General features: G+C 39.9%; 2 protein-coding genes across 2 annotated transcripts; one reads left to right on the top strand and one right to left on the bottom strand.

Moving 5' to 3' along the window:
* Nucleotides 1–1,899: 1,899 nt before the first annotated feature.
* LOC113967313 lies at nucleotides 1,900–6,439 on the bottom strand. The gene is made up of 4 exons (XM_027682822.1): nucleotides 6,347–6,439; nucleotides 5,829–6,248; nucleotides 4,617–4,718; nucleotides 1,900–2,028 (listed from the first exon to the last, which is right to left on the bottom strand). Exons 1-4 carry the CDS (start codon nucleotides 6,437–6,439, stop codon nucleotides 1,996–1,998), a joined length of 648 nt encoding a protein of 215 aa, XP_027538623.1. The 3' UTR covers nucleotides 1,900–1,995.
* SLC39A6 (solute carrier family 39 member 6) lies at nucleotides 6,041–26,735 on the top strand. The gene is made up of 10 exons (XM_027679367.1): nucleotides 6,041–6,095; nucleotides 7,360–8,174; nucleotides 9,364–9,544; nucleotides 9,714–9,883; nucleotides 10,780–10,992; nucleotides 12,198–12,267; nucleotides 13,580–13,957; nucleotides 18,880–18,960; nucleotides 21,383–21,573; nucleotides 22,337–26,735. Exons 2-10 carry the CDS (start codon nucleotides 7,389–7,391, stop codon nucleotides 22,487–22,489), a joined length of 2,223 nt encoding a protein of 740 aa, XP_027535168.1. The 5' UTR covers nucleotides 6,041–6,095; nucleotides 7,360–7,388; the 3' UTR covers nucleotides 22,490–26,735.
* Nucleotides 26,736–26,763: the final 28 nt, after the last annotated feature.

Below are 26,763 nucleotides of genomic sequence, written 5' to 3' on the forward strand. Positions count from 1 at the left end.
GTGTATTTTGTGTGTGCTATATAACAAAGTGCATTGTTCTAAAATTCTAAATAGGTTTCTCTGGAGTGCTTCTCTCTTCCCCTTCCCCCTACCCTCATTTTCTCCATATTCTTTTCTAGTATACTTTGCTGTTGCTTACACTCTTTTCCTTCCTGAAAACTCAGCCTTTCTCTGTCTAGACCCAATACCACCACAATACCCAAACAACAATAGTTATTAGAGGTTACCAAATCTTGTTGCCCAGTAGAGGCCAGGATGCTGAGCATGTTTTCTCCATAGGTGGAGGTGTACAATACACACATGCACACACAGCCATCCGCACAGATACCCGGACAAAAACCACAGCCCTGGCACAATCACCAACAGCACCAGCACCCACAATACTGTTCCCCTGTCTGGCTGATTGGGATGAAAGCCTGCGAGCAAGGAACACATACTCCATACAATACTCCAGTGGCTGTTCATAGACACTCCATCTGTCCAGTAACTGACTGCTGGATCTTCTAGTGTCTCCAGTGTCTGGCACCTGGGCATAAAAGCCCCTAAGGCCTGCACGTCCACATGGGTTGCTGGGTCCCAAACCCCCTGGAGCATGACACACACCCTCTGACTCTCTCTGGTAACTGGTCTTAATCTATACCCAGCCCCTGAATCCCCTGATCTGACAGTCGCCTCATGTACAAAAGCACCTGCTAACAGGCTCTCTTACAGCTGGTCCCCTGACCCTGTGGGTCCTTCCCACAGCTGGCCTGGAGCTCCTAGTCCCTCCCATAGACCACACCCAGGGTTCTCTGGTATCTCCAGTACTTGGCTCCCAAGCTTATCTTACTAGCCTGCTAGTCCAGCTTCATGCTCTTTAGTAACTACACACAGTGATGTACGGATCCTCACAAGACACATGTACTCCAGTCTTTCCAGTTGCTGCCACTCCAGACAAACGGATAACTATGACTGGGCATCTGTCCAGTTCCTGGCACCCAGCCCTACACACACTCCAGTCTTTGCAGCTGCTGGTATCACAGAAGCATGGGCTCCTGCGAGTGCTGGTCCCCTCTCCTTTCACTGGTACTTAGCTGTCCATCCACTGACAGACAGACCCTCAATCATGAAAACAGTTACAAATGGAGTTCAGCAACAATGCTGGAAAAGCAGTACTGATCAGGTACTTACCAGCGGCCTTACAACTGGCCCTTATTGCTACCTCTTCCTTATCTTCTCACATTTGTTCCTCCTCAAAACATCTTGATCCTCCTTTTCCCTACCTTGGTCCTTCCCTTTAATGTTTTATAATAAGTCTTTCAAATCCCAAGGATTTCTGAAGTCATTATGGGATGCAAGGACAATGTCCCTCTCAGGATGATGTGGTATCTGTAGTAACCCAGAGAGCCTCTTCCATTAACTTGTCTGGTGAGTTTCACACTTGGTCCTGTGTCGCGACGCGGGAAGAATGAGACGCTCGATATGAGAATCAACAAGCTTCATTTATTATTTAAATAAGTCAACTTTTATACAATTTAGTTTGTCTTGGGTACATGCTTACAACTAGGTGATTGGATAGCTCAGTCTGTACACGCGTCTCATGTCTCCAGTTCACAGTCTCTCTGTCCACGCGGCCTGATATCATACTTGGCATGTAGAGGCCTTCATAATTAGGGGCTTTCTGAAATCTGCAGGTGTACTTTTATCTATACTTTCTCAAGGCTTTCTTGCTCTAAACATACTGTGTTCTCAAACCTTATAATTAGACACACAGCTAACAAGTATAAACATTACATATTTTCACACAGTCTATAAGTATAAACATTACAGCTTACAACTTCTAAAGTCATGTCAAGCAAGGCCTACAGAAATGCAGGAAAAATTGTTCAGAGAAATCTCTCTATTCTGGCCACAGTCCTGAGGCACATCCTCCTCCTTTCACAGTCCCAGATCCAGATTAGGGTGTTCTTCCCTGATGTTTTCCCAGGGATTTGGTCACTGGAGTTTCACCTCCTGTCATCGCTCCACTGTGCTCATGGCAATCAGCCTCTGATCATATCGTGCGGAAATTAACCAATTTTCTGCGTTATTGTTACATTATCAAGCCCAGTTGAAAAATTTACAAATTATTTTCAATACAGATATTCTAGATACACTATAAGCATCAGTGAACACAAAATACAATCAAAATTACTGAACACAAGAACCCCAACAGACCCAAACTGCAAAGCTTTTGGTTCGTAAGTGCCTGTGATAGCATGCGCAAATCCCTATGGAGTTTTCCCAATGACTTCAATAACTGATAGATGAAGCTAAAGGCAAAAGATGCTCTGTAGGGAAAGATAGCATAACTTTCACATTTTATTTCTGTTCTTTACCCTTTTAATCATTTTAGGGCTCATTCTGTAGAAATTATTTGCAAGCACGTCTAAATTGAAATGTCATGACTATAGCTATGATTTGTAAAAAAATGTAAGATGCAAGTTGAAGCCCCACCCTGGCAGTTAGCGCTTCCCTGGATGTCTGTGCAGCTAAGCACAGCACAAAAGGATCTAATGCTCCTCCTGTGCAGCTTCCAAATAACTATTTCTTCTGTTAAAACCTCTCTATTTCAGAGAGGTCTTCGGAAAAGAATTTGTTGACATGAGAATGAGCCACTGAAGAGAGACAGGAGTGCAGGAGAAGGTCCTGGAGATTCTTAGGTAAGAGCTTAGGTACTGCTTGTTAGCATCTCTATTGAAAGACATAAATATATATATTTTGTTACTTAAGAAACAACTGCTCTGTTCATGTGCTAATTAAAAAACCCCCAAGCCCCCAGAGCTCACCTTGTAGGTTGCTAAAAATCTGCAGCCATTCAGCAGATGTAGCCAGTAATACTATTTTTCTCCAGGCAGAATTCTAAGTATTTTGAAAACCATCACAGAACACACACACAAACTAAGGACGTTGCTACACTAAAATATATCTTTAGGAATTAGAATATAATAACATCAAATATGCAATTGCTAACTAGTTGTTCAGTATGGCATTGGGGAGACAAACTTTTTGGAAAAATAACAGAAGGAATTGCTGATTCAGGGATTTCTTTACAATTGCGGAACGCTGTTAATAGAATAAAAGGATTACTGGAGATTTTAAAGAAAAATAAGGGAGTTTTGCATGAGGCTACACTGGTCCAGGAATTGCGTGGTAACAGCTTTGCAGTTTAAAACAAATTTTTGGTTTTTAACTTTCAGAGTTTTCATTTATACATTTAATATTTCTAATCACATAGCTGTTCTCAATTAAAAGTTAAAAGGCAAGGAAATATAAAACCTTCCAAATCTCAAGAAACTTCTAGAAGTTTAGAAGGACCACAGAAGAGTGGCCCTCAGCATCATGCTCAGGGCCATTTCCCTGCTAACTTCTTTATCATCACCTGCGCTAAGTGCTTAATGTTGAGCTCATACAACACAGCTGTGATAAAGTCATGCAAAGAGACTAGAACTGCATGAACAGCCAGCTCCTTACTGGTTCCAAACCACTATGTTTCAAAGCATTTGCATGGACACACACTCAGCAAAACAATCAAGAAATTTTTGGGCAACACCAGTCAGAGTAGTTAAGCAGGTGGTAATATTTCATAAGCTTTTCCACTTCCATCCTATTCTTCCTCATCCATCTCTTTTCCATGCTGAAAAGGCTGTCACCTCCTGAAAAGCCCTTCTGAACAGGAAAAAAATAACCAAAAATCCCAACAAAGATGGTCTTTTCAATTCTAAACATACTCTTTCAGGAACAGAGGCCTGGACCTACACACTGTCATTAAGATGAAGCCCCATGATGAATTAAGACAGCTATCAAACTGCTTCCTGGTTTGCTCTCTGCTGACTCTTTATGTAATGTTTCCCATTTGTCCACAGGTTAAGAGATTTTTATACATTCATTAAATTATCCACAAGGGTCACCAAGATCTTTGTTTTATCTGATCACAGCTACTCCAGAGCTCATGGTTGGACTAAGACATGGCTAACAGAAAGGCCAAAAATAGACTGAAGGGCTTTAATTTTATCATGAGATAAACTAACTGAGATAATTCAGGTACCGTAAAACTGACCTGACATCAAGTTTTACTGCAAGTAAGTTTTTTCAATGAATTGTTTTTACCAGTATGGGTTCTTTTTGCCTACCTGATGTGTGTTAGCTACTCAAATTAAACTAAAAAAAAAAAAAAAAAAAGAGAGAGCATTTTAGCACTGAAGACCATTTCCATGACCTAAGCTCTAGCACTTAGGTCTGTACATGACCCTGACAAGATGTTAGACAAAACTGCAGATTTTACACAATAAAACAGACAGAGACAGTGGATGCATTTAAGAGGCTAGAAAAACAGGCTCCATCATTTAGCAGCTGTAATTTGAAAAAATTAAAAAAAAAAAATTACCCCAATCAAATGCCTAACAATACCATCTTAGGCATAAATGTTGTGTACTGAAATATTACTCAGGCATCTGGTAAATAGTATTCATGGTAAATGAATTACCATTAAACAAAAAACATCACCCACTCCTGCATTTTATAGCCTCCCTCTCTTCCTCCAGGGGAAAAGAAAAAAAGAAGAGTAAGGTTGAGGGACACAGAGTTTTTTTCAATACTTCAAAAGTGACTGCACAGAACAAATCCATAACCTTCTGACATGTTGCTCTCTGTTTCTGGAGTTGTTCACGGTGCATATTTCCCTTCTGTCCTTCAGTCAGCTGAACTCACAAAACAAAGAGGTTTAATTCAGTCAGAGAGTTGGAGATATTAGGCATAAAAAAGATAGATCTGTCACCTCCTGACTGGTGAGCAAGGTCAAGAATGCAGACAGCAGGAGAAAGATGGCTGAGAATGGTTTGGATGTTAAGTTTAAGTCACTGGCATAACATTTAGAAGTCATTGGTAAAGGTAGATCCCACAGCAGGATTCAGTGTTGCTTTCACACTCTAGCAAGATGAAAAACCTTGGCAACTGATCACACAAGAGAGGCCAAATTCCAGAGCCAGCTGTGATGGGTAAGCACAACTGCACCCACTTTACTAGCAATACTAATCATGTGATGATAGAATGTAAAACTCTGGAAATGGTAGAGGAGTAAAGAGGAAATGTAAGAGAGCCTATGCCAGGGATACACAGTGGTGAAGGGCTCATGATGAGATAAGAAAAGTGGTACAGCAAAGCAGTCTTTCAAAAATTGCGTATGCCTATTCAGAAGAAAGCAGCATATTTTTAGCAAGTTTCAAGCCTTTCTCCGAGGTGACCTGATTCCTCTCTTACAGTGTCTTTGTCGACTCGTGTGCAGAGCACAGTTTTCTTATGCCAGATGGTTAATTACAATGGCAGTTCCACCAGAGTGTTCACCGCCACGGCCTCGGGGATGCCAACAAACCCCGACATCGCCTGCCATTTACCCACACCCCTTGTTTACAACCAGTCAGCCCACTTCCAGCCCTTGCTTGCCTGCACACGTACTCTTTGAAACTAGGAGTCCTCGTACAAAGCCCTTTCCAAGCATCCCTCCAAGGGATGCTACCACACCCAGCACCATCATCCAAACCGCCTATTCCAGCCCAGAACAACTCGTATTTTCTGGGAGGAACCTCTCTGACTCTCATCCTTTTAACTCTTTGGGGAGCACTTCACACCTCGCACGGAACCGCCATCTTCCAAACACCACCAAACCCAAATTTCAGCGCTTTCGTAAATAAGGACCCCCTCGGGACTCAGCCTTCCTCCCGGGCCACCTCCTCCGCGCTGCTGACTCTCTCCCGCCTTGCCCTTCCCCAGCCCGCACGGTTCCTCCTGGGCTGGCCCCTGTAGCCCCGTACAGAGCCCCGGAGCAGCTCCCGCAGGGCACCGGCAGCACTCGGAGGAGGGGGGCAGCGGGACCCTCGGAGAGGCTCCAGCCGGTGTGGAAGCCACAGCTCCGCCACCCCCACGTGACTCCCGCTCCCCTCCGCCGTTGGAGAAGCTCCGGAGCGGCGCGTGGCGGCCGCCGTACCCGGAAAAGGAAAGGGAAGGGAAAGGGCGCGGCGCGGCCGGCGCGGGCGGGCAGCGGCGGCGGCAGGGCTCAGCCCGTCCCGGCGGCGGGCCAGGTAACCTCTGTCTTCTTTTCCTCCTCCCCTTCCCGCGGCTGCTGCCCTCGCACGGCTCGGGGCCGGGCCCGCCGCAGCGCGGCGCTCAGGGCAGTGCCGGTGTCCGGGGCCGCCGCGGCGTTGGCAGCGGGGACTGTGAGCGGGGCGCGGCTCCTGCGGGTCACGGAACCACAGAGCGAGTCAGGTCGGGAGGAGCAACAGTGGAGCATCTGGTCCAGCCTCCCTGCTCAAGCAGGGCCGTCCTTGCGCACGTGGCACAGGGTGGTGTCCAGATGGTTCCTGAGCATCTCCCGTGAGGGAGACTCCACAACCTCTCCGGGCAACTTGTTCCAGTGCGCGGTCATCCGCACAGTAAATAAGCTTCTCGTCGTGTTCCGGTGGTGCTGCTTGTGCATCAGTTTCTGCCCATTGTCTCTTGTCCTGTTACTTGGCACTACCGAGAAGAGCCTGGATCCGTCCTCTTGGCACTCCTCCTTCAGATACTCATAGACATTGATGAGGTCACCTCTCAGCCGTCCCTTTCCGCCGCCGGTGTGGGGTTTTTAAGGCTGACTATAATCTTTTTGGAAACTCTGAGGTTCTCGGCGTTAGGTTATGTTCTCTGTGTCTCCCTGGAAAAGAGCTGAGGCAGCCCTCGGGCGTAGCCCTGCATGCAGCCTCCACAGCAGTTCATTAACAGCCTTGCTGGAGTATTTATATTTATGGAATGAAACACATAAACGCTTGTGAGCGTCTGGTCCACAGCAATGGTCTGCCTGCCTAGTGAAAGAAGCCGTGCGGCCGTAATGTTAAAACACAGATAGAACATGGCAGCATAACAAATGCATTTTTGTGGAGTGGTGGAAGCACTTACCCAGCTGGTTTGCCAAAACCTCCAGGAAATCCAGTGGTTAAAGGTTGGGAATTTCGATTTTTAAGCAGGAGCATATAGTTTATACTACTTATTCATTGCTAAGAGAGAAATTATAGGGCTTCTTTTAACCCTAACCTAGACCTGAGTTGATGCACCCTTGAGGCCTCTCATTGTTTAGCCAGTATTAGCAGTGACTCAGGCGAAGCTAAACAAAGGTAAGCTTGCACCTGGGGATGTGTTTATGGCCAGTGACCTCACTGTGGTATGCAGCTTCATCTCCTATTGCCTGAGGCCACACATCTGGGAAAAGTGCTGAATGCACTTTTTTGTTTAAGCAAATTATGAACTAGCATTACAGAGGAAGATGTGATCGGTTCTATGCAAACTGTTAAAATTTTCCTCTTTTTTTAGATTGTTTGCACTGCTAAAGAGGAACTGCAATGGAAAGTACAGTATCGGTTGTTTTCCTTGTATCCTTTTCCATACTGCTATGTGAAAGTTATCATGGAGTGGAGACCGTTACTGTTGTGCATACATCAGAGAGAGCTTTTCCAGAAAAGACAGTGGGCATTAATACTGACTTGGCAGGACTAATACAGAAGTTTCACCTTCAAGAACTTTTTCATCGTTATGGAGAAAACAACTCTCTATCAATTGATGGGTTTAGAAAACTTCTCCAGAACATAGGTATAGATAAAATGAAAAGGATTAAAATAGGCCACGATCATGACCATGATCGCCATGATCATGACCATGATCACCACGATCATGATCATCATGATCATGACCATGACCATGATCATGATCATCACTTCCACCATAATCATGTTTCGTTGAGTAAAAGCTCCGAGAAGACTGCTTGTCCAAACCATGAATCTGATGCTAACAAAGACCACAGGAACAGCCACGTGAAGGAACCTCATAAAGCGGAGAACGTGGAACACCAGCAGAACTTTGTACGCAGCAAGAACACCGTTAATGAAATAATGGCATCTGTCATCACTGCTTCTGCAGGTGGCCACTCCGAGGTGCAGAATGTGCAACCTGGGGAAGTCAAGACAGTTGCTCGTTCAGGGCTGACCGGCCCCAATGCCGTCAATGTCACGGGCGGCCGCAATGTGAGCTGGCTTGCTGTCAGCAAGGCAAATGAATCTCGTGCTTCCCCGAAGGAGTCAGAAGGAGGAAGTTACCTGTATTCTAAACTGAAAAAACAAAGCACTCAAGAGGTGAGACCAATTCTGTTGTATTCTCAGGAGTCCGGATCCACTGGGAATGTTGTCATGGCTTTTGTCAGATGCTTGTCGTTCAGCTGGGTGCAAGCTTTGTGGTGTAACCATACCCATGGCAAAACACATGCAAACAACTTTCCTTGAAACTTAACATTTTGGAGGAATGTTGTGTCATGTTCACAAGCTCAGAGGAAAATTAAGTATAAACGTATACTTTGTTTAATATATTTACTATTTATATAATATTTTAAAATATTACTAAAAATGAAAAACATTTAAAATTTAAAACTTGCAGTTCTGCCTTAAAGTCAGTCTCTGTCTTGTTTTCCTCATAATGTGACGAAAGTAAAAAAATCTAGTTAAAATACTGTCATTCTTATCAAAGCTGTCATAGCTGTGATAGCATAGAACCATCTTCCTTCAACCCCCTCCCTGTCTTCAAGACTGTATATAGAAAGCAACTGTAAAAAATATTGTGTCAAAAAGTTATCTGGTACTTTAAAATAGTAAAAAGTAGGGCCAATAAAGTCAATAGTTGTGTTGTAGACAGTTTTCTTACACAGTCAAATCTTTTTCTATTAAAGCCTTTAAAAGGCAATTGAAGTCTTAACATTTGCAGCCATGCCAGGTAATTCAGAATGGGTGTTGTGTAACATGTGACTGTAGGTGCTGAATTCACAAGTTGTTGCTGTGTTCTGCACAGTCAAAGCAGAAGTACTACTGTTCTTTAAACTTGATGAGACTACATGTAGGTCATCCAATGGGGAGCTCTTTACTAGAGGAAGTGTATGCAGAACATGCTCTGTGCAAGACTTTCCATAGTAGTCACTTTATAAAAAGGTATTTGACCTTGTTATAGCTTCCTTGTGTGGCCTTTAAAACAGAATGAAAAGTATTAGGCTTTTTCTATTTATACAGCAAAAAGCATCTGACCCACTTGTGCTGAGAATGAGTGATAATTATGTGTCATCTACCAGGACTCCCAAACGAGCTTTCTGGGAGAGGAAAGGGGTGGAGGGACATTTTTCACTTAAATTGGTCTGTTACCAGTTTCTGAGTTGTGTTGATACAACTGTTTTTATATGGTGCCGCTGCATTTCAATTAAGATGGGATGTGCAGTCCTTTTAAGGTATGTCATGGTATTTTGTTTCCGGTTAATCTTTAACATATGTCTTATTTCTGCAGTGCTCAAATGCTTCAAAACTGATGCAGTCACATGGAATAGGCACTCAAGTATTGTTGTCTGCTACAGAATTTAGTTACCTCTGTCCAGCTCTTATTAATCAGATCGATGGCAAGTACTGCATAGTCCATGCAACTAGTGAAAAAGCTGAAACTCCTCCAAAAAGTTACTCTCTGCAGATAGGTAGGTTGTTTTTTAACATCAAAGCTTAATGGAAACATATTTCTGTTGGTTATGAATCTTTGTGGCTTACCTGTGATCAGAAGTGTTTGATAACAGAAATGTTAAGCAAACAAAATCATGTACAGCTGTTACTTATTGTTGTTACTGCTTTATTTTTTTTTTTTACCAGCCTGGATTGGTGGCTTTATATCCATCTCCGTCATCAGTTTTCTTTCCTTATTGGGTGTTATATTGGTGCCGCTGATGAATCGTGTATTTTTCAAATTTCTTCTAAGTTTTCTTGTGGCACTGGCTGTGGGGACCTTGAGTGGAGATGCCTTCTTACACCTCCTTCCACATGTAAGTATTAATTACTGTTTCATTTCTCATCTCGGAGAACTTGACACTTATCTGTAATACTTAATGAAAATTTTAATCCCTTTTAATTAATACCAGTTTGGTGAGTCACTTTTCAGCCTTGTAAGATAGATTATGTGATGGAAAGGTTTTCCATTTGAAACTGTTTGTGTTACTCATTTCTGTCCTTACAGTGCAAGAACTTCACAGCATTATCCCTCTCTCTGTTTCCTGTTTTTAGTCATATATATGCTGCCAAGTCACTTATTGTTCCTTGTATGCAAGAATTTTGCATAAATGTTCTTAGTGGTTTATGGCAATGCTGCCTGTTCTTTTTCCAGTGTAATGGACTTTACAGATAGTGGAAATTGCTCACTGAACACTTCAAATGTGGAATGGATAATCAACTATTTTCTGTTATAAGCCAGTTATGGTGATGGCTTATCTATAGTAATTTTTTCATCAGAATCAAGCATTTCTGAAGTCCAGGGAAAATATTACTTGATAGACTTTGGAGTTGTTTTTATATAATGTGGACAATGAAATAGGTAGAAATTTAGCAAATTCCCTTCTTGAAGCTCTCAAACAGACATTTTGCTGCTTCCCCTCCCAAAAGTAAATTGTTCTAGCTTTCAGAAAAGTATAAGAATGTAGCTTCAGTGAATGGGTGAATACCAGGCCTATTCTCAGTCCTTACAGTGTTTCTTCCTATGAACAAATTTCCAGTCAATGGATTTCTTTGTAATTGTTTGAGTCTGTATGCAGAGCATTTACCCTGTGAAACTTGTCAAGTCTGGCCTCCAGACATGAGGAAAATAATATGGAAAAATACTTTCTATGTTTCTTATGTTACGGTTCTTTTGAATGTAACAACTTTCCACCTTTGGTTCTCCCTTTAGTCTCATGGAAACCATCACCATCACCATGAAAAGCCTCTGACTGAACAAAACAAAGGCTCTATGCACAAACATCCTGCGTTTCAAAGTACAGAGGAGAGTGCTTACCTGGATTCTACATGGAAAGGACTTACAGCACTTGGAGGCTTGTACTTCATGTTTCTAGTGGAGCATTTGATCACTTTAATAAAGCAGTTTAAAGACAAGAAGAAAAAGGTAGGGAAACTACTACTTTGAAGCTCTATTGTATTGCATGCTCATTTCTGAAAACACTTATTAAAACCCTTTTGTGAGTATTATATGTTTTTTATTTAATAGCGATAGCTATTAATCTAACACTTGATTAGTGTTAGAATTTAATTTATATTGGTGATACATATACTTTTAAACTGCGTGATAACCTTTTTGTGTGGTTCCATTATTAAGGGCTTTTAGCTATTTCCATAGCCAGACAATGTAGTACAGGCTTGATATCAGAGTGAATTGTTTAATAAGCAAATGTGCAAACGTCCAAATGCTCTCTGTTTTAACAGAGTGATTTAAGAAGTCACTGTTCATTATTGACTTATTTCTGACTGAATTTTGGCAGGTCATAAATGTTGGTAACTTGCCAATCACTGGTTCTTTACAGACTAGTGTAGCCAGGAATAATGAATGATGTAAAAGCTAACTCAGTAAAAAAAGATACAGGAAAAGCTGGTGATAGAATCATAGAATGTTTTGGGTTGGAAGGGACCTTGAAGGTCATCTGGTTCCAACAATCTTAAGCTTTACTTTGATCATGGGATGTTGTGTTGCTGTGGTTTATACTGAAGCTAAACTAACTGTGAGTTTCCCTATCTCTAGTTAAGTGTATTTGACAGGAAAGAAAGTGAAGAGTTTCAAGCAAAGCAAGTATTTTCTGTGTCCTTCTCTGAGCCACAGGAATGAATCTCCTGTTAGACTAATTACACTCTTCTAGATACTGAGTCTAAATTGTTGTGATACAGACATTAGTGAGCAAGGATTAGAGATTTTACTTGGTTTTCCTTCTGTACATTATAAAAAAACTCATTATATTGACCTTACAATAGAAAAGAATGAGCGGAATAACTTCTGCTCAGTATTTGATGTGTTTCGCTTCTCAGCTAACCCCTCTGCTTATTCCTTGTGCAAAAATGTGGTGTATTTATGTGTGGAGGTTTGTTGTTTGTTTGTGGGGTTCTTTTGTTTTTTTTCTCCTCTCCTGTGGAGCCTGAGGAATCCTTGTTGTCTTATACTTAACTGGGTTTCTAATATTCCTCTTCTCCACTCTTTTTATGGCCTCCATGTTGTCCTCTTTCTATGTAGGCTGCATAAATGTTGTGAATATAATTTTGCTCATGTATATCCTGAAAAATAAGTACAATATTCGTAACTGCAGTATTTTCTTTTGGACTAAGAAAAAAAATGAAGATGATGGAGAAAGTAAGAAGTTTTCAGCGAATGAAGAAAAGTTAGATGGAGATGATCGTAAGTCTCATTAATATTGCACAGTTGTTATTTTGTGGCAGAGCTGTTTAAAAAACACCTGATTGATGGCAGCTCATAGATCTGCTTCTTACTGTAGGTTGGATAACTGCCTACTTGAATTCTTTCCAAAACCAAACCTGCCTGCGCTTTGATATATAGAGGACTAGCTCTATTTGCTGCTTTCCTTTAAAAAGGATCAATAGGTTGGAAGTGGAGAACTCACAGTTTTGAAACCTTAAGCCTTTTAATTATGGATTTAGCAGCAGAAGTTGAAGTCATCCTGTGAAGCTCTTCTGGCCATGGCTGTTGCAAATACAGCTGTACCTGCTGGTTTCTACACTTCTCTTTAGACTGTTAGATGTTATATGTGTGATTCATTATTTAGATTTCTGTGTATTTTAAGTCTGGATTTTGTTAGTTTGATTATTTATAAGGGTGATAAATCTAAAATTCTAGATATTACTTGAAGTATTCGGAGTGCGAATGATCATATGTCCCCAAGGTCACGCTTTAATCCAAACCACACCTCACTAGATACTTGTTAGCTCTTGTAGCTAAAGGAGACACTCAGTTTTTCAGAATAATTTTATAACTAATGAAAAAGTTGTCTCTAAGGTAGAAAAACCCCCGTGAATTTATTCATTTAATTGCAGGGGAAGAATTTTGCAAGTTTTAGGAGTTATTTTAACTAACTAACCTTACTGTGCCTTGATGTCTATATGAGGATCTCTCATGGTCTGTGTTGATGACTTTATTTCTATGTGTTTATTTTTCAGGCGTAAAACCAAAGCGCATATGTTTATATGAAATGCAGGAGTTTCCAAAATTATCTGTAACGTAATCCTTTTCTGTGTCCTTATTCCTCAGCCCTAAGATGAACAAATGGCACGTGCTTTTCAGATACTTGGTCCTTCTGAAGCAATTGAACTAACAGCCTTCATGCTGTGAAACTGGGACTTGGAGCCTTATGCTGTTGTGTTTAAATTGCACTGGGTCGTAGATTAAAAGCTTTTTTACCTTTTAGGAAGCATTTGTGGCCATAATGTAAGGGCTGTTTCACCAGTTGGGGGACAGAAACTAAAAGTTTTTCTTATTATGAACTATTGGGAATTATCTCTGAAAACTGATTAAAGAAAATAAGTTGAGGAAACTCTTAAAAATAAAATTTTAAGGCAAGAACCTGCCTTATCATTCTCATCTTCTAGACTAACTGGTTTCTTCTTTACCACATCACATGTTCAACTTGTTTGTTTGTTTCTTCCTAGGTGTTTTTAAAAATGTATAACATTTATACTCTGGGTTTTTGTAACAGGGCCCGAGGGCTATCTAGGGACAGACTCTCAAGATCCATCCGCCTTCATGTCTCAGCAGCCAACTGTACAAGAGGAAGAAGAAGTGATGATAGCTCATTCTCGTCAGGAGGAGGTTGACAATGAATATGTGTCCAGGGGCTGTAGAAACAAATGCCATTCTCACTTACACGATACTCTAGGACAGACAGATCATCTTAGTCACCATCACCATGACTACCATCATATTCTGCATCACCATCATCACCAGAACCATCATCCCCACAGTCACAGTCAGCGCTACTCACGTGAAGAACTGAAGGACGCGGGGATAGCAACTCTGGCATGGATGGTGATTATGGGAGATGGACTACACAACTTTAGTGATGGGCTAGCAATTGGTAAGTGTTAACTTGGACTCTGCAGCTTTGTTATATATGAAGACAGTGAAGTCTTCTTGCTGTCACTTGTCTCTATTAGGAAAGTAGCTCATTAACAGCAGATCTGTGAAGCCTAAACTGCTATCCGATAGCATCTCTGAATAAGAAAAATCTCCAGTTTAGCAACATGGGGGTCAGTTAGAAATGAAACAGAAATTATGTGCTTACAGCTGCGTTTCTTTAGGAAATCCATAAACTTTGCTACATTTTCTACTTTTAGCAAAGTTTAAAGCTAACATTTTTCAAAACTAAAGCTAGGCTTATAAAACAGTATTTAGGACTGACTTTTTATTTCAAAACCTGCAGATGCTCCACAGTTTTTTTAATCCTAATTATTTTTATGACAAGCTTGTATTTTTCGTCACATACAAAGTAACTATGTTTTTTTTACTTCAGTCAATCCACTAGTGTCATTGGCTTCTTCTTTTTCTCTTCCATCTTCACTTGTTATGCAGCAAGGTCAGGTTCTATACTTGGCATATCTGTCTTCTGGGCCCTGGTTACATGTCATGTGTAAGTTCCCCTAGAGCACTGGTGAGTAGAGAGATGGGGCCCTGGTTTCAATCTGCTTTAGCCTGAAGTTTACCCAGATGGATTAGGCAATATATATATGTGTGATTGCTGTGCTGTGGGAGGTAGGCATGCGTTCACTTTTGCTGTAAAATTAATTTGGTCCAAATCATTGCGTTCTTCAGGGTGCTTTTACACTTTTGCATAGCAGTCGTGTCACATCCAGATTTTCAGATCTTACCATCCCCTAAAGAGCAGCATTGCAGTTCTTCCTAGTGCTTGCACTAACCTTCCAGAGAAGATCTATGCTGCTTTTTGTATCCTAGGAGTGTGTGAACAGGACAGTAGTTAGCCATTACCTGCCAGAAACGTGATTCATGGAGAAGATATACCAATGAAGTCACTGTATGTTGCCTTTATGCAGATTTTTGGATTAAGAATACCTATATCAATTACAGCATTAACAGTTGGACTTGATCTTAGGTCTTTTGCAACCTAAATGATTCTATGATTCCAGAAGTAGTTTTCTTCAGATGCTTAGTGTATTGCCCTCAGTCTCTCTTCTTGGAAAAGGTTTTAAAAAAATTTTATTTTCTTAAACAGTGGTCATACTCTACTCAGAATCTTGTTCCTAAAGTTGAGTTTTATAGTCCATTTTTAAAAAAATTTAAAATTGTATAAACAGTTATTTTATCTGTAAACAAAACATGTATCTTTTTGTTCCTGTTTTGTTCATGTCCCTGTTCTTCCCTTAACATGTTGTAGTTGCTCAGTCTTTTTTGCTAATGCTTCAGTGAAAATATTTCTTTATCACAAAAATAATGGGTTGAATATTTTGTTTTGGACTTCTGTCTGGGAGGTCAGGTTTGGGGATTCTCATTTTTTCTAGGAGAGCTAGACTACTGGTATTTTGAATTTAAAAGGTTAAAGTAAGTTATAGAAAGTGAAGTCAAATCAGTAATCTTCAGTTCTTATGCTAATCTTTTCTGATCTTGACTTTTGTATTTAAGACTAATCTTTACAGGTATTGGATTCATTTCCAGCTTGTTTAGGATACTGGGGGCAGTTCAGCAGTATCAGCCTTTCTGTAAATTTTATTGTAGGACAAGTTCATTCTTGTTTGAGGAGAAAACCCAATAATAACCATTTTTTCACAGCAGTATTTGCAGTTGTTCAGATTCAGTCAATCCAAAGTATAATATGAAAAGAGACTTTCTTATTTAATCTCATTTTTGATGAAAGTTGAAGCATGAAATATAAATTTTTGAGCAGATCAGTAGTGAAAATGTAGTAGAAGGAAGATTTGCATACAAATGACACACAGAATCAATTAACCTCCTGGCATTAGGGAGATTTGAGAAGGAGCTATGACTTTATAGTTATGAAGGGAAAAGTATGAGAAAGGTTAATAAAGGCTTATTGAATGGGAGAGCAATAGGTTTAGAAGTCCTGCTGTGTAGCTTGTTCAGGCTAATGGAAATATGGGTTTCCTTCAGTTCTGTATGTGCTTAAAAGTATTATGGAAAAACATCAGTTTGATGGTGTCGTGAAAATGCTACTTGTGTAGTATCTTACCTGTATTTAAAAGAAGATGTGAATGCTTCTGTAAAGATAGCTTTAGCCACCATAACCCTTCATTTAAGTTCATTCACTCTGTGAATTGGTATTCATGATTACCGTCAGTTACTTCTTTCCTCAGATCTGTTCTGCTAATTATGTAGGAACAAGTTTTAGAAGTGCTTATGTTTTTTATTAGAGCATTTGACTCATTTGTACAAAATCATCATCTGTGATTTAGACTTTTCTGTGTAACTGCAACTAAATAAGTAAAATGCAGAACCCTATTTTTACACTAGTCTTGCATATAAATTTTTTCCTTCAGCTTTTGAAAGAAGTGATGTCTTTAAAGTGTATTTTAAGATACCAGTGATGCTACTAAATCAACTTATTGATAAGGGATAGTGCCAGATTTATTAATGTCATCTTCAGCTTGTTGACGTTTCAAGACTTCTGTTTAGCAGCGAAAAAAGTAAAAATAGATATTTTTATATAAACTTGTACTTTGGTTACTTCTTACTTTTCCTTCTTGAACTTTGTAAGAATTAAGTTTACCGTGATCTTGTCTAAAGCTCCAATGCTTGATGTGTCACCTCAGAACTTACTTTCTCCCCATTGCCCCCCAGCTTAGTGTAATCTGCAAATTTGCTCTTAGTGCCATCTGTTTCATCCAGACCATTAGTGAAGCCACTGAAGAAAATTTGTTGCAGTTTTTGTCCTGGTGAGCTCTACTTCTCACTAGCCAGCCATCAGGCCCTGTTAGCTCAGCATTCGAGCCAGTGTGCAAGCTCATGTTTCCTCTTTGCCCAGATGAGACTGGCTGTAAGAGGTAGTGTCAGAAGTCCTACTAAAGTCAACTTCTGTTACATTCACTGCTGTCACTATCTCTATAGTCAGTTATTTCCTCAAGTTAGATGAAGCATCTGGAGAGGGATTTGAAGAGGATATTCAACATGATCTTTCCAGAAACTTAGATGGTGCTGACTGTTCCCTAAGTCCTGTTCTTTGCCTTTCTTAAAGATGGGAATAATGTTATCCTTTTCTCAGAGTTCCACCAGGGCCTTCCATAGCCATGGTTCTCCACAGACTTGTGGAGACTCCAAGACTGCAGCCTTGTAGTCATGCTAGTCAACTCTGTCAGCGCCCTTGAGTGTGAGTCCCATCCTGGCATGTGTATGAGTGTTTCCAGTTTTTTCTACATATCGCTCAACTGTTGCTTGTGTGGTTTGCTGTCCCTTTGGGATGCTGCTGGGATCTGGCTTTGCCAAGGAGGACTGAGATGAAGGCTGTGCTGATGCTTTGCTCTTTTTATGTCTGCTGCTTGTTTCCCTTCCTGATCTATCAACAGACCTGAATTTTTCCTGAATGTTGTTTCTCAGTTAGCATTCTTCTAGAACTGTTTCTTGTTATTCTTGGTGTCTTGTTAGTTTTAGCTCCAGCTGGGCTTTGGTCTTCCTCCTTTTTGTTCCACTGCTTTTTACTTCCTTGTCGCCAGTCTTTGTTCTATTTCTTGTGTGCTTCTCCTTTGAGCCTTAATTCATTAAGACACACTGCTTAGCTGGGCATGTCTTCTGTGAGTGTTCCTGCACCAGCCACCTCTTCTGGGCACTCTTTCCCTTTTGACTGATTCCCAGGGTATTCTGCACTGCAATTCCTTAAAGAAGTCAGAGTCTGCTTTGTTAAAGTCTAGAGTTCTAATTTTGCTTCCTCCTTTCCCAGTCTCCTTCTGTATCCTTAACTGAGTTAACTCATGCTCTCAAGATGTCATTTTTTGCTGTATCTGCCATCGGTTTTTCCTTGTTTTGGTGCAGTAGTGTCAATTAGAAGGCTAATCCTGGCTGGCTTTTCTGTCATTTGTATTGAGGAAAGCATTAGCAATACAGTTAAGGGCCATCCTGGATTGTGTGCCCAGTACTGTTACCTTCACAGCTGAAAAATCTTCTGTGAATGGTGATGTCCTGTGTGTTCTTAGGTAGCCTTAGCCACCACCTTTTCTTGGTTAGGTGGTTTGTGAGCAGTACTCCTGGGTCCCTTTGTGCCAGCTACTGTGTCATGGCCTTGTGGCTCTTTAACTGCTTATTGGCAGCACCTTGTTTGCTGGCAGGCTGCTGGTAGCAGCTGAAGAGGAAGCTGAATGTGGTTCTGCACTGTGGGGGAGGCTCTCCATGCAGCTGGGGACCTCCCATGCTGTGTGTGAGCTGTGGTTCAGCTCTGCAGCTCTGCAGTGTGCTGTGTCTTCCTCAACTGCTGCCAAATAAGAAAAATGGCAAGCAACAGGAGAAACAGAGAAAACCAGAAAGATGGGGACTGTGGGACTAATTTAAGGGGGTTTTGTGTTTTTTTTTCTTTCCTCCACTTAAAGTGTAGTAATTTGCTTATATTCAAGCTGCCTAGAATTCAGTCTTTCACTGTTGATTTCATGTGACTTACACAGCATCTCTTACTGTTGAATTGACTTTCCTTTTTCAAGTGCTGACTCTCAGATGCAGTTGAACTCCTTCCCTTTGTATCTTATAAAAAAGGTATTTATTGCATTTTTTGGGAAGGGTTATGTTGTGGAAAGGTATTAGTTCAGAAATAAGATAGTGAAATGTGGTTTACTTTACTTGGAAGATTCTGAAGGAGAATTTTGAAACCTACGAATTGTAAACAATGCTTCAGTTAAAGTTTAAATACTTCCACAAACAGAAGAATAACTTGAGTGAAACTAATATGTCCTAATATGACACAAGCATGTGCAACAATGCTTCTGCACTTGATGTCTAAATATGCAGTAATGTTTTGTTCACACCTTTTTTTTCCCTGTCTCTTCATAGGAGCAGCCTTTACTGAAGGGTTATCTAGTGGTTTAAGCACTTCTGTGGCTGTGTTTTGCCACGAATTACCTCATGAGCTAGGTAAGACCCCAGTATTTCCATACACTGCATGTCTATGTTCTTAAAGGTGCATATGGGAGAATGAGTGATTTTATTTTGTGTCTCTGTAAAATTTGATCAGCAAACTTCATCTGTGTCAGGTTGTCTATTCAAGAATACTTTTAATTTACTTAAAGATGTTTCTAAACATTTCTTAATTGAAATAATCTTACTTTTAAAAATCTAAATATTTCAGCTACTTCGTTTAAAACTCTGCCTCTTGCAGTTACAGCTTGTTCTGTCTAGTTTAGTTGTAGTTTTTATTGTCCTTGTATATAACAGAAGTTGTGAATTGCAGGAGGATGCGTGACAGAATTTTCCTTTCTCACATCTCTCTTTAATTTTATTCTTGTGCTTGTGCTGTTAAAAGAAGATCGTGATTAGTCAAACTACTTTCTGCGTAACGGTGGCTGCTTTTTCATTAAGTCTTGCAAAGAACTGCTGTAGCTCTAAATTAAACTTGAAACTACTTAGAAATCTTTCCTAGCAATAATTTGTCTTTCAAGCTCAAGTGATTTAAATTCACGTGCAGTCCCATGAGATATTATTTTCATGTTTTACAGTATAAGTTCAGTATTTGGCCCTTTTGCGGGGCAGCTTGTGGGAACAGGACAGATCTGCTTAGTTTAACCTGAGATGAAACTGACCTTCCCAATTGTTAAATCATTTTGAATGTGCTACTGGTGTTTATTTCTTAGCCGTCATAGTCACAGTCATACTTGGTGTATAGAATGAAGAAAGAAAAGTTTGCTTGCACTTTAAGGTTTAATTCCCTAGAGAGTAGAACATTCAGTTTCATTTAAAGGAACTTGTAAACCAGTATGCGTAAACATCAAACTCTATATTAAACAGCTTGATATATTTGTGCAGTAATGTTATACAGAAATAGTTATTCTGGGGAAAACATACCTGATTTTATGACTTGGGAGGAGTTGAGTCTTGTTCATATTAATCATGGAATCTTATATTAATTACATGTACTAAAAGTTGTTAGTTCAGATATACAAAGTAAATTCATGTTATGAATCTGATAACTTTAGATTCAGCTATTCTGTTGGGCTTGGAAATAAGAAAAATCTTTTAAAATTTAAATAATACTTCTTTAATCAGCACAGAAAACTTGATAAGAAATACCTTCTTTAGCAGAGGACATGAAGTGGCATGGGAATATCGAAACAAATGGGACTAGCTGAAGTTAGCTGGGATTAAAATTGGATCATTGTTGTTAGTGCTAAACAGTGTTTATAATATACCAGTTCATCTTATTGGCAGTATCTTGTAGGAAGAGCTGTTGTAACAAATTACTCAACTCAGCTTTGAAGATCACTTTTGTTTGTTTGTTTACTTTAACTGGAGATAACTTATATAAACTTCTATTACTTTGGTTTAGAAAAAAATCTGTTCTGAATTACAGGAAATCTATTTCTGGCTGGGCCTATAATTTCTTCAAGTAAAATTAAGACACTAAGGATCATTTACAGAAATTAACAAAGAAATTATTTTAAAATTTATGAAAAGACTTAAAGTACAAAAAGCAGTTAGAGGATAATAAATGGAATAATCACCATTGCTTTATGCAATTGAGTGGCAATATTTTATTTTAGGGAGTTCTTTAGAATGCTCATGCATATCAAGTACTGCAACATTTTACAGTGGTGGTTTAAATGCAAACTACACTTAAAGAACATCCAAAGCAGGTCTATGAAGATGGTGAAGGGCATTGAAGGGAAGCCATACAAGGAGCAGCTGAGGTGATTTGGTCTGTTCAGCCTGGAGAGGAGGAGACTGAGGGGAGACCTCATAGCTGTCTACAACTTCCTCGTGAGGGGAAGAGGAGGGGCAGTGATCTCTTCTCTGGTGACCAGTGAGAGGACCTGAGGGAGTGGCCTGAAGTTCTATTAGGGGAGATTTAGGTTGGATATTAGGAAAAGGTTCTTCACCCAGAGGGTGATTAGGTACTGGAACAGGCACTCCAGGGAAGTGGTCACAGCACCAAGCCTGACAGAGTTCAAGAAGTGTTTGGACAATGCTCTCAGGCACATGGTGTGATTCTGGGGGCTGTTCTGTGCATGGCCAGGAGTTGGACTTCCATGATCCTTGTGGGTCCCTTCTAACTCAGGTTATTCTGTGATTCAGTGCAAAGTTGCTTCTTCCAAAACTCCTAAGACTTTAAGGTTATAAACTTACAGTGTTTGCTGCTGTGTTTGTTTGCTGTGCTTCATGTGCACCCTTTATTTTCTGTCCCCCAGTGATTTCTAATTTTATGAAGGAAAAAGAATAAGACAAATAACAGCATAGACAGAGCTTAGTAATCTTGTAAGTAAGAGAACTGTAAGTAAGAAAATACTACAATAATTACCTGAGAGTGAAAACTTTGGGTGTTTTTTTCCTTCCCCTGTTGTAGGAGATTTTGCTGTACTTCTAAAAGCTGGTATGACTGTCAAGCAAGCTGTGCTTTATAATGCTCTGTCTGCTATGCTGGCCTATCTTGGGATGGCGACTGGGATCCTTATTGGTCATTATGCAGACAATGTCTCAATGTGGATATTTGCACTTACTGCTGGCTTGTTCATGTACGTGGCTCTTGTGGATATGGTGAGTGGCTAGACTTACTTGAATTTTATATAACACAGTTTAAGAATTAATGCTAATTTTATTTTCATCTCAAATTCTTCCATCTTTTCTCCCTTAATTAACTTTCTCTGTGCTTGGAGGTGCTAATGAGTGTAAGTGCTCAGTTAAATGTTAATGTGAAAGTGCCTTTATTCAGATTACTGTAGGAACAGGCTGTGTTTTCCCCTTAGCTATGAAACAGAAGCAGTTAACAGAAGACGTAAATAATTTTCTGCTGACAGTGGCCAGTATAGCCAGTAAGACTGCAAGTTGCACACTATCAGCACCACCAAATTTGCTCCAACTTTTCCATGAAATCATTACTGCTTCTTGGCATGAAGACAGATATTTTTAAAAAATGTATATTGTACCTCCAGAAGTATGTTGGTACAAAGTGGATATTTGTGAAAGCTTAACTGTCATTTTAAGAATAAAACTCTTGGTGTATCTCAGTCAAATCAGTTATTAAATAATCATATCCCGAGTCAATGGTTTACTTAAGTCATCGGCATAATTATCATGAAAACAATAATAAGAACATTACAGGTTCTCTCTGTCTGTAAATATGAAAGTAGCCTCTCACAGTGTTGTCCATGTTGAGTAGCACTTAATTCAAGGAGCAATATTAATGCAGTCGACAGGAAGAACTAGAGGAGTAAGACTCCTTTACCTTATGCGTCATGGTTGAAGAACTGGGTTTGAAGTAATTGTTTTGAAGGCATTTAACACTTTCATGTTTGTTTAGGTACCTGAAATGCTCCACAATGATGCCAGTGATCATGGATGTAGCCGGTGGGGATACTTCCTGTTACAGAATGCTGGGATTCTCTTGGGTTTTGGGATAATGCTGCTTATCTCAGTGTTTGAACATAAGATTGTATTCAGGATAAACCTGTAATCTTGACTGCCAGAAAGACAGCTTGGTGTTAAATTATAAGTAGTAGGGTTTTTTTCTATTAAACTCCTTATTGGAGAGGTACATTTGATATAGACTAGATATTTTTATTGGTGTGCTTTGTTGTTAAGCCCTTTCTTCCCTTCTCCCTGGATAGAAATGAACACTTAAAAGTTTTGGGTTTTTTTACATGAGATTTAGCATTGCTTATGGTACTGTGGAAAGTGGTACTTAGTAAAACATGGTTAAAGTGCCAAATCTTTGGGGTTAGGTTGTTTTTTTTACTAAACTTATTTACTGTATGTAATTATATGTAATTTTTTTTACTTCAACGGTTTGGTTGTTTTAGAGAGGCAAAATAACAGTGGTTTTTATTTTAGCACAATCAAAATCAGTGGATACAAATCACAGTGAACAGTGTAAAATGAGAAGATGTAATGGTTAGCATGTGTTTATATTGGTAGACATTCATCTCTTCATCCACCTAGTTTATATGGATTTGCAGTGGTGATGCTCTCAACAGCTTGTGGATTCCCTGTGTCTTATTCCAGTTGGTTTCTGCTCCAAACAAATTAATATGAAATAATGTTCTAAGTGTTTGCATCAAATGTTTTACTTGTTTCATCCCTTCTGATACCAGTTGCTTTTCACTGATTTGTCAAATCAGCAACAAAAGTACAGTTATGAACTTGTAAAAGTATGGCTCTAAAATATGTGAATTTCATTAAAAAGGCTTTAAAACCAGTGCTATATCCCACTTATAATGCCCGAAATGACAAAAGTGTATTAAACCTGTTTGATATCAAAGGGAGGAGTGGTACAGGCTGAGATAAAAGTCATTTACTATAACAGCTTCCTGAAGTAAAGTGTTGGTTTACTTTGGGAAAATGAGCTGAGTGAGAGAGCTGCCTACTTCTAGTTCAGTATGATAGCACACAAACTTGTGCTCGCAAAGCAGTTACATTCTTTGCAAGAACTAAGGCTGAAAAATACAAAATACCAAAATTTCTTTGACAGCATATCTAGGGAAGCAGCATGTTAAGAATAATAAGCGTAGACTTAACTATGTGGTTTGAACTTAATATTTTTCACCACCCTGAATGTAACTGAAGGAAGAAGGCTGAAAAAAACAATAGCAAAATAAATAAATTCTACATTTGCAGGGAAGGTGAATGTTAGACAACTTTTATTTGATTACTAACTAACAGAATTATAGTATCTTACTAGCTAGCTTTAAAAATCCCAGAAATATAACAATTAGAACTTATTTCTGATCCACTGCTTCAAATCATCAGCTGAATAAGAAGCTTGGACAGCACGGAAGTGTTTAATGGTACCGATGGGTTGAAACAGTCTGTTGGTCTGTCATACAATGGAAGCCAAAACCTATTCTATCACCTCAAAAATAGATGTTTTCAATTAATTGAGTGGTTTGAGAGTTTTTTATTAGTTGAGAAATGGGTATCACAGGAGTTTTTGCAGCCAATGGAATATTAGCTTCTTCTCCTCCTTCAGTCTTTTCTGAAGTTAACAAGATTGAGGTTTTATCTTCTGCCCACAGCGATGAAATGCTGTTCAGTGTCTCCTTTGAAGCCAGGGGATTGAGAAAGGTGTACTTCCTTCAGCACTGCTAATGCATCCTAAAAGCAGCACTAAGCTATGATGAGGTCTTACCACCTCCCCTATATCTGCACATGTAGGAACCCGTGTGTCTCTGCTTGGTGAGCAGTTGTTTGGAGAGAAGAACAGAATTCCCTTCTGGAAGCACTCATTTTCCTCCCCCTAACCTAACTTCTCATCACTAGAAGCTACTCTGGTGCTGGGCTTTCATCTTTAGTAAGAACACTGACAAAATGTAGGTGCATTATCTCCCTTCATCAAGGAGTTTACATTCTGTATGTCTTCTGTTCTATACTATTGCATTTGGATTAAGCTTCTGGACTTTTGTTAGAAGCATACCTCTGAACAGAGGAGTTGTGCCATGGTACAACAGCCATCTGCTATGTTTTTATAGCATCTCCTTGATCACCCATCCTGTGCTGTCTTTACTCCTTTCTATAGCAGTCATATTCTAGTGTTCCCAAGCTTAAATTAGTAGTATTTATAACTACGATGAAAAATGGATATATATCTACTCATTGCTTTGGCATCTTCCATGCACTTAAACTGATAGCTTATTTGAACTCTCAGAAGAGAAGGTAACCTGTTTTTTTCAGTCTTAACTCTGATGATAATTCTGCCCTTTCTTCTATGTTCATTTAACTTCAGAGTAGCTAAACTCTGCATTAAACCCACCTGCTGATCTTCATCTTTCCCTTTCGACCTCTAGTGCTTGAATACCATAATCTTTGGCTCATCAAAAGCTGTTTTATTTCTGCTATCACCACCTCCCTTTTAGAAAAACAGATCCAAACAACCATGCTGACACCCATGCTGACACACATACACACACTAAACCTGTCAAATGGAACTTTTTCATGCCTTTTTCTATAGTGACCTCCAATCTTGGCAGTCCCACCTCATTCCAGATCTCTCAAAATATAGCTGCATTTCCCCTGGAGGTGTTCCTGATGTCTCTTTATTGGAGCTGAATGTATGATTCTTTGGGGTGATCTGATTTCACCCTGACCTGTCTAAACAAGTCTTGCCTTTGCTAGGGTAATAGTGCTGGTCACCATCACTGCTGATGTGCCTCAGTTTGTGCTCCTGTACTGCTCCTCATGGGCAACACATATTCCTGAGGAAAAAAAGTCAGCAAGACTTGTCCCTTTCTTTCCTCCAGACCTCTCATTGTGACTGTTCTGCATGATGCAGTTTCTGGGATGCAGTCTCACTGTCCTAGCAGGCTTAGTAGGGCTTGGGCACCGTGTTTACCCATGGTGTGGTAAACCACTATAAATACCGTGCACTTCAGCCCATAGGGCTTTCACCTACTGTCCTGCACTCTCAGCTGCTACAGAAATCAGGCATGCTCCACCTCTGTGGTCCTGAGGGATTTCAGACTTGGATGAGCTCAGTTTGCTTTGAATTTTTTACTAGCCTACAACCATAATAGCTGCCAGTTCAGCTGGACTTCTGTTGTCCACATACTGGATATGACACAGGAAGCAGACACGTGGCCCAGTGTTGCTCAAGAGACTTTAAGATCAGTGACTAAATGATGGAGATAAATCTACACATTTCAGACAGTGTTTCCAGTGGGTTCTTGGCTGGATTTTGATGTGACCGACTGACATTAAAATATCTGCATATCAAAACGCATTGCTAATGTAACAATATGAAAAATGAATTGCCTTTAGAGCATGGGGGTAGAAATGCCTCTAACCTAAAAAACAAGCATATTCCACCTCTTTAATGATTGATGGAGAGATGTCCATGACAGACAGCTGTCCAAACGAGTAATTGAGAAGACTATAGACTGAAACTTGCTGTAGGTTTGTACCAGCAAGATAACAAAAGGTTGTTTGTTTGTTTTTTTGTTTTGGGTTGGTTTGTTTTGTTGTCAGCCTTATAAAGTAGAATCTGCATCTGTTGCAATGTACTCATGTTGAAAATATTCGTGGTTTGGCCAACTGATGGGGCAGAACCTCTAAGCAGCCCTTTTATGCATATATTTTTCTGCAGCAGTTTGTAATGTGCCTGCCTATTCTGACTGATAAATGGAAGTGTCTGTTTTGTTTATCTGTCTATAGCTTAATTATGGTACAGACCTTAATTTTATATGCTGTTACAGCTGCCTTTAGTGCCTGTGCTAGATGCGGGTAAATGGAATAGGCAAATAGTGCTGGAATCAGTTGTTTGGGTTATGGTAACATGTTCTTCTAATAATTTTGGCCTGTATTTGTATAGAAAACTATGTGCAGCTAGAGTCAGAACAAAGGAGTGGAAGTTCTCACCTGCCTGGCCTGTGGGGTTCAGGTGCCGGTACGGTTTCTCTGCTCCTTTGTGGCTCTATGTGATGGCAGGTGTGTATTTATGTTTATATAAAACACAGCGAAGGCTTAAAGGAACTGAGAGGCTAAAATGGAATTCATCGAGGCTCTCCTGCTGCCTGAACTGAGACACCAGCACAATTAAAATTTCTGTGGAAAATGTGGCTCATTGTGTTTGTTTGCCACAAGCAAGAAACAAAACGATGTTTTAATGAAATGTGCTGTTTACTTAAGGTACCTTTTTTGGCGTGTATATATCATGACTGTTGCTGTTACCGTATTGCTGTGTGCTAGAGAAAATAAACCACTGAACCAAATGCTGGGTTTTGAGCGTTTTTCTCACTG

The sequence above is a fragment of the Neopelma chrysocephalum genome, unplaced genomic scaffold (assembly GCF_003984885.1).
Source record: "Neopelma chrysocephalum unplaced genomic scaffold, ASM398488v2 Primary Assembly neopelma1_22b, whole genome shotgun sequence".
NCBI lineage: Eukaryota > Metazoa > Chordata > Aves > Passeriformes > Pipridae > Neopelma > Neopelma chrysocephalum.

Bases quoted from the DNA above. Each gene is read 5' to 3' on its own strand.
- LOC113967313 (XM_027682822.1), bottom strand. From the start codon at position 6,439: ATGACCGCGCACTGGAACAAGTTGCCCGGAGAGGTTGTGGAGTCTCCC. The intron at 6,249-6,346 runs GTGCGCAAGGAC...CGTGACCCGCAG, and splicing joins TGGACACCACCCTGTGCCAC to GAGCCGCGCCCCGCTCACAG. The intron at 2,029-4,616 runs GTATTGAAAAAA...CGATATGATCAG, and splicing joins TCTGTGCAGTCACTTTTGAA to AGGCTGATTGCCATGAGCAC.
- SLC39A6 (XM_027679367.1), top strand. From the start codon at position 7,389: ATGGAAAGTACAGTATCGGTTGTTTTCCTTGTATCCTTTTCCATACTG. The intron at 18,961-21,382 runs GTAAGACCCCAG...CCCCTGTTGTAG, and splicing joins CGAATTACCTCATGAGCTAG to GAGATTTTGCTGTACTTCTA. The intron at 21,574-22,336 runs GTGAGTGGCTAG...ATGTTTGTTTAG, and splicing joins ACGTGGCTCTTGTGGATATG to GTACCTGAAATGCTCCACAA.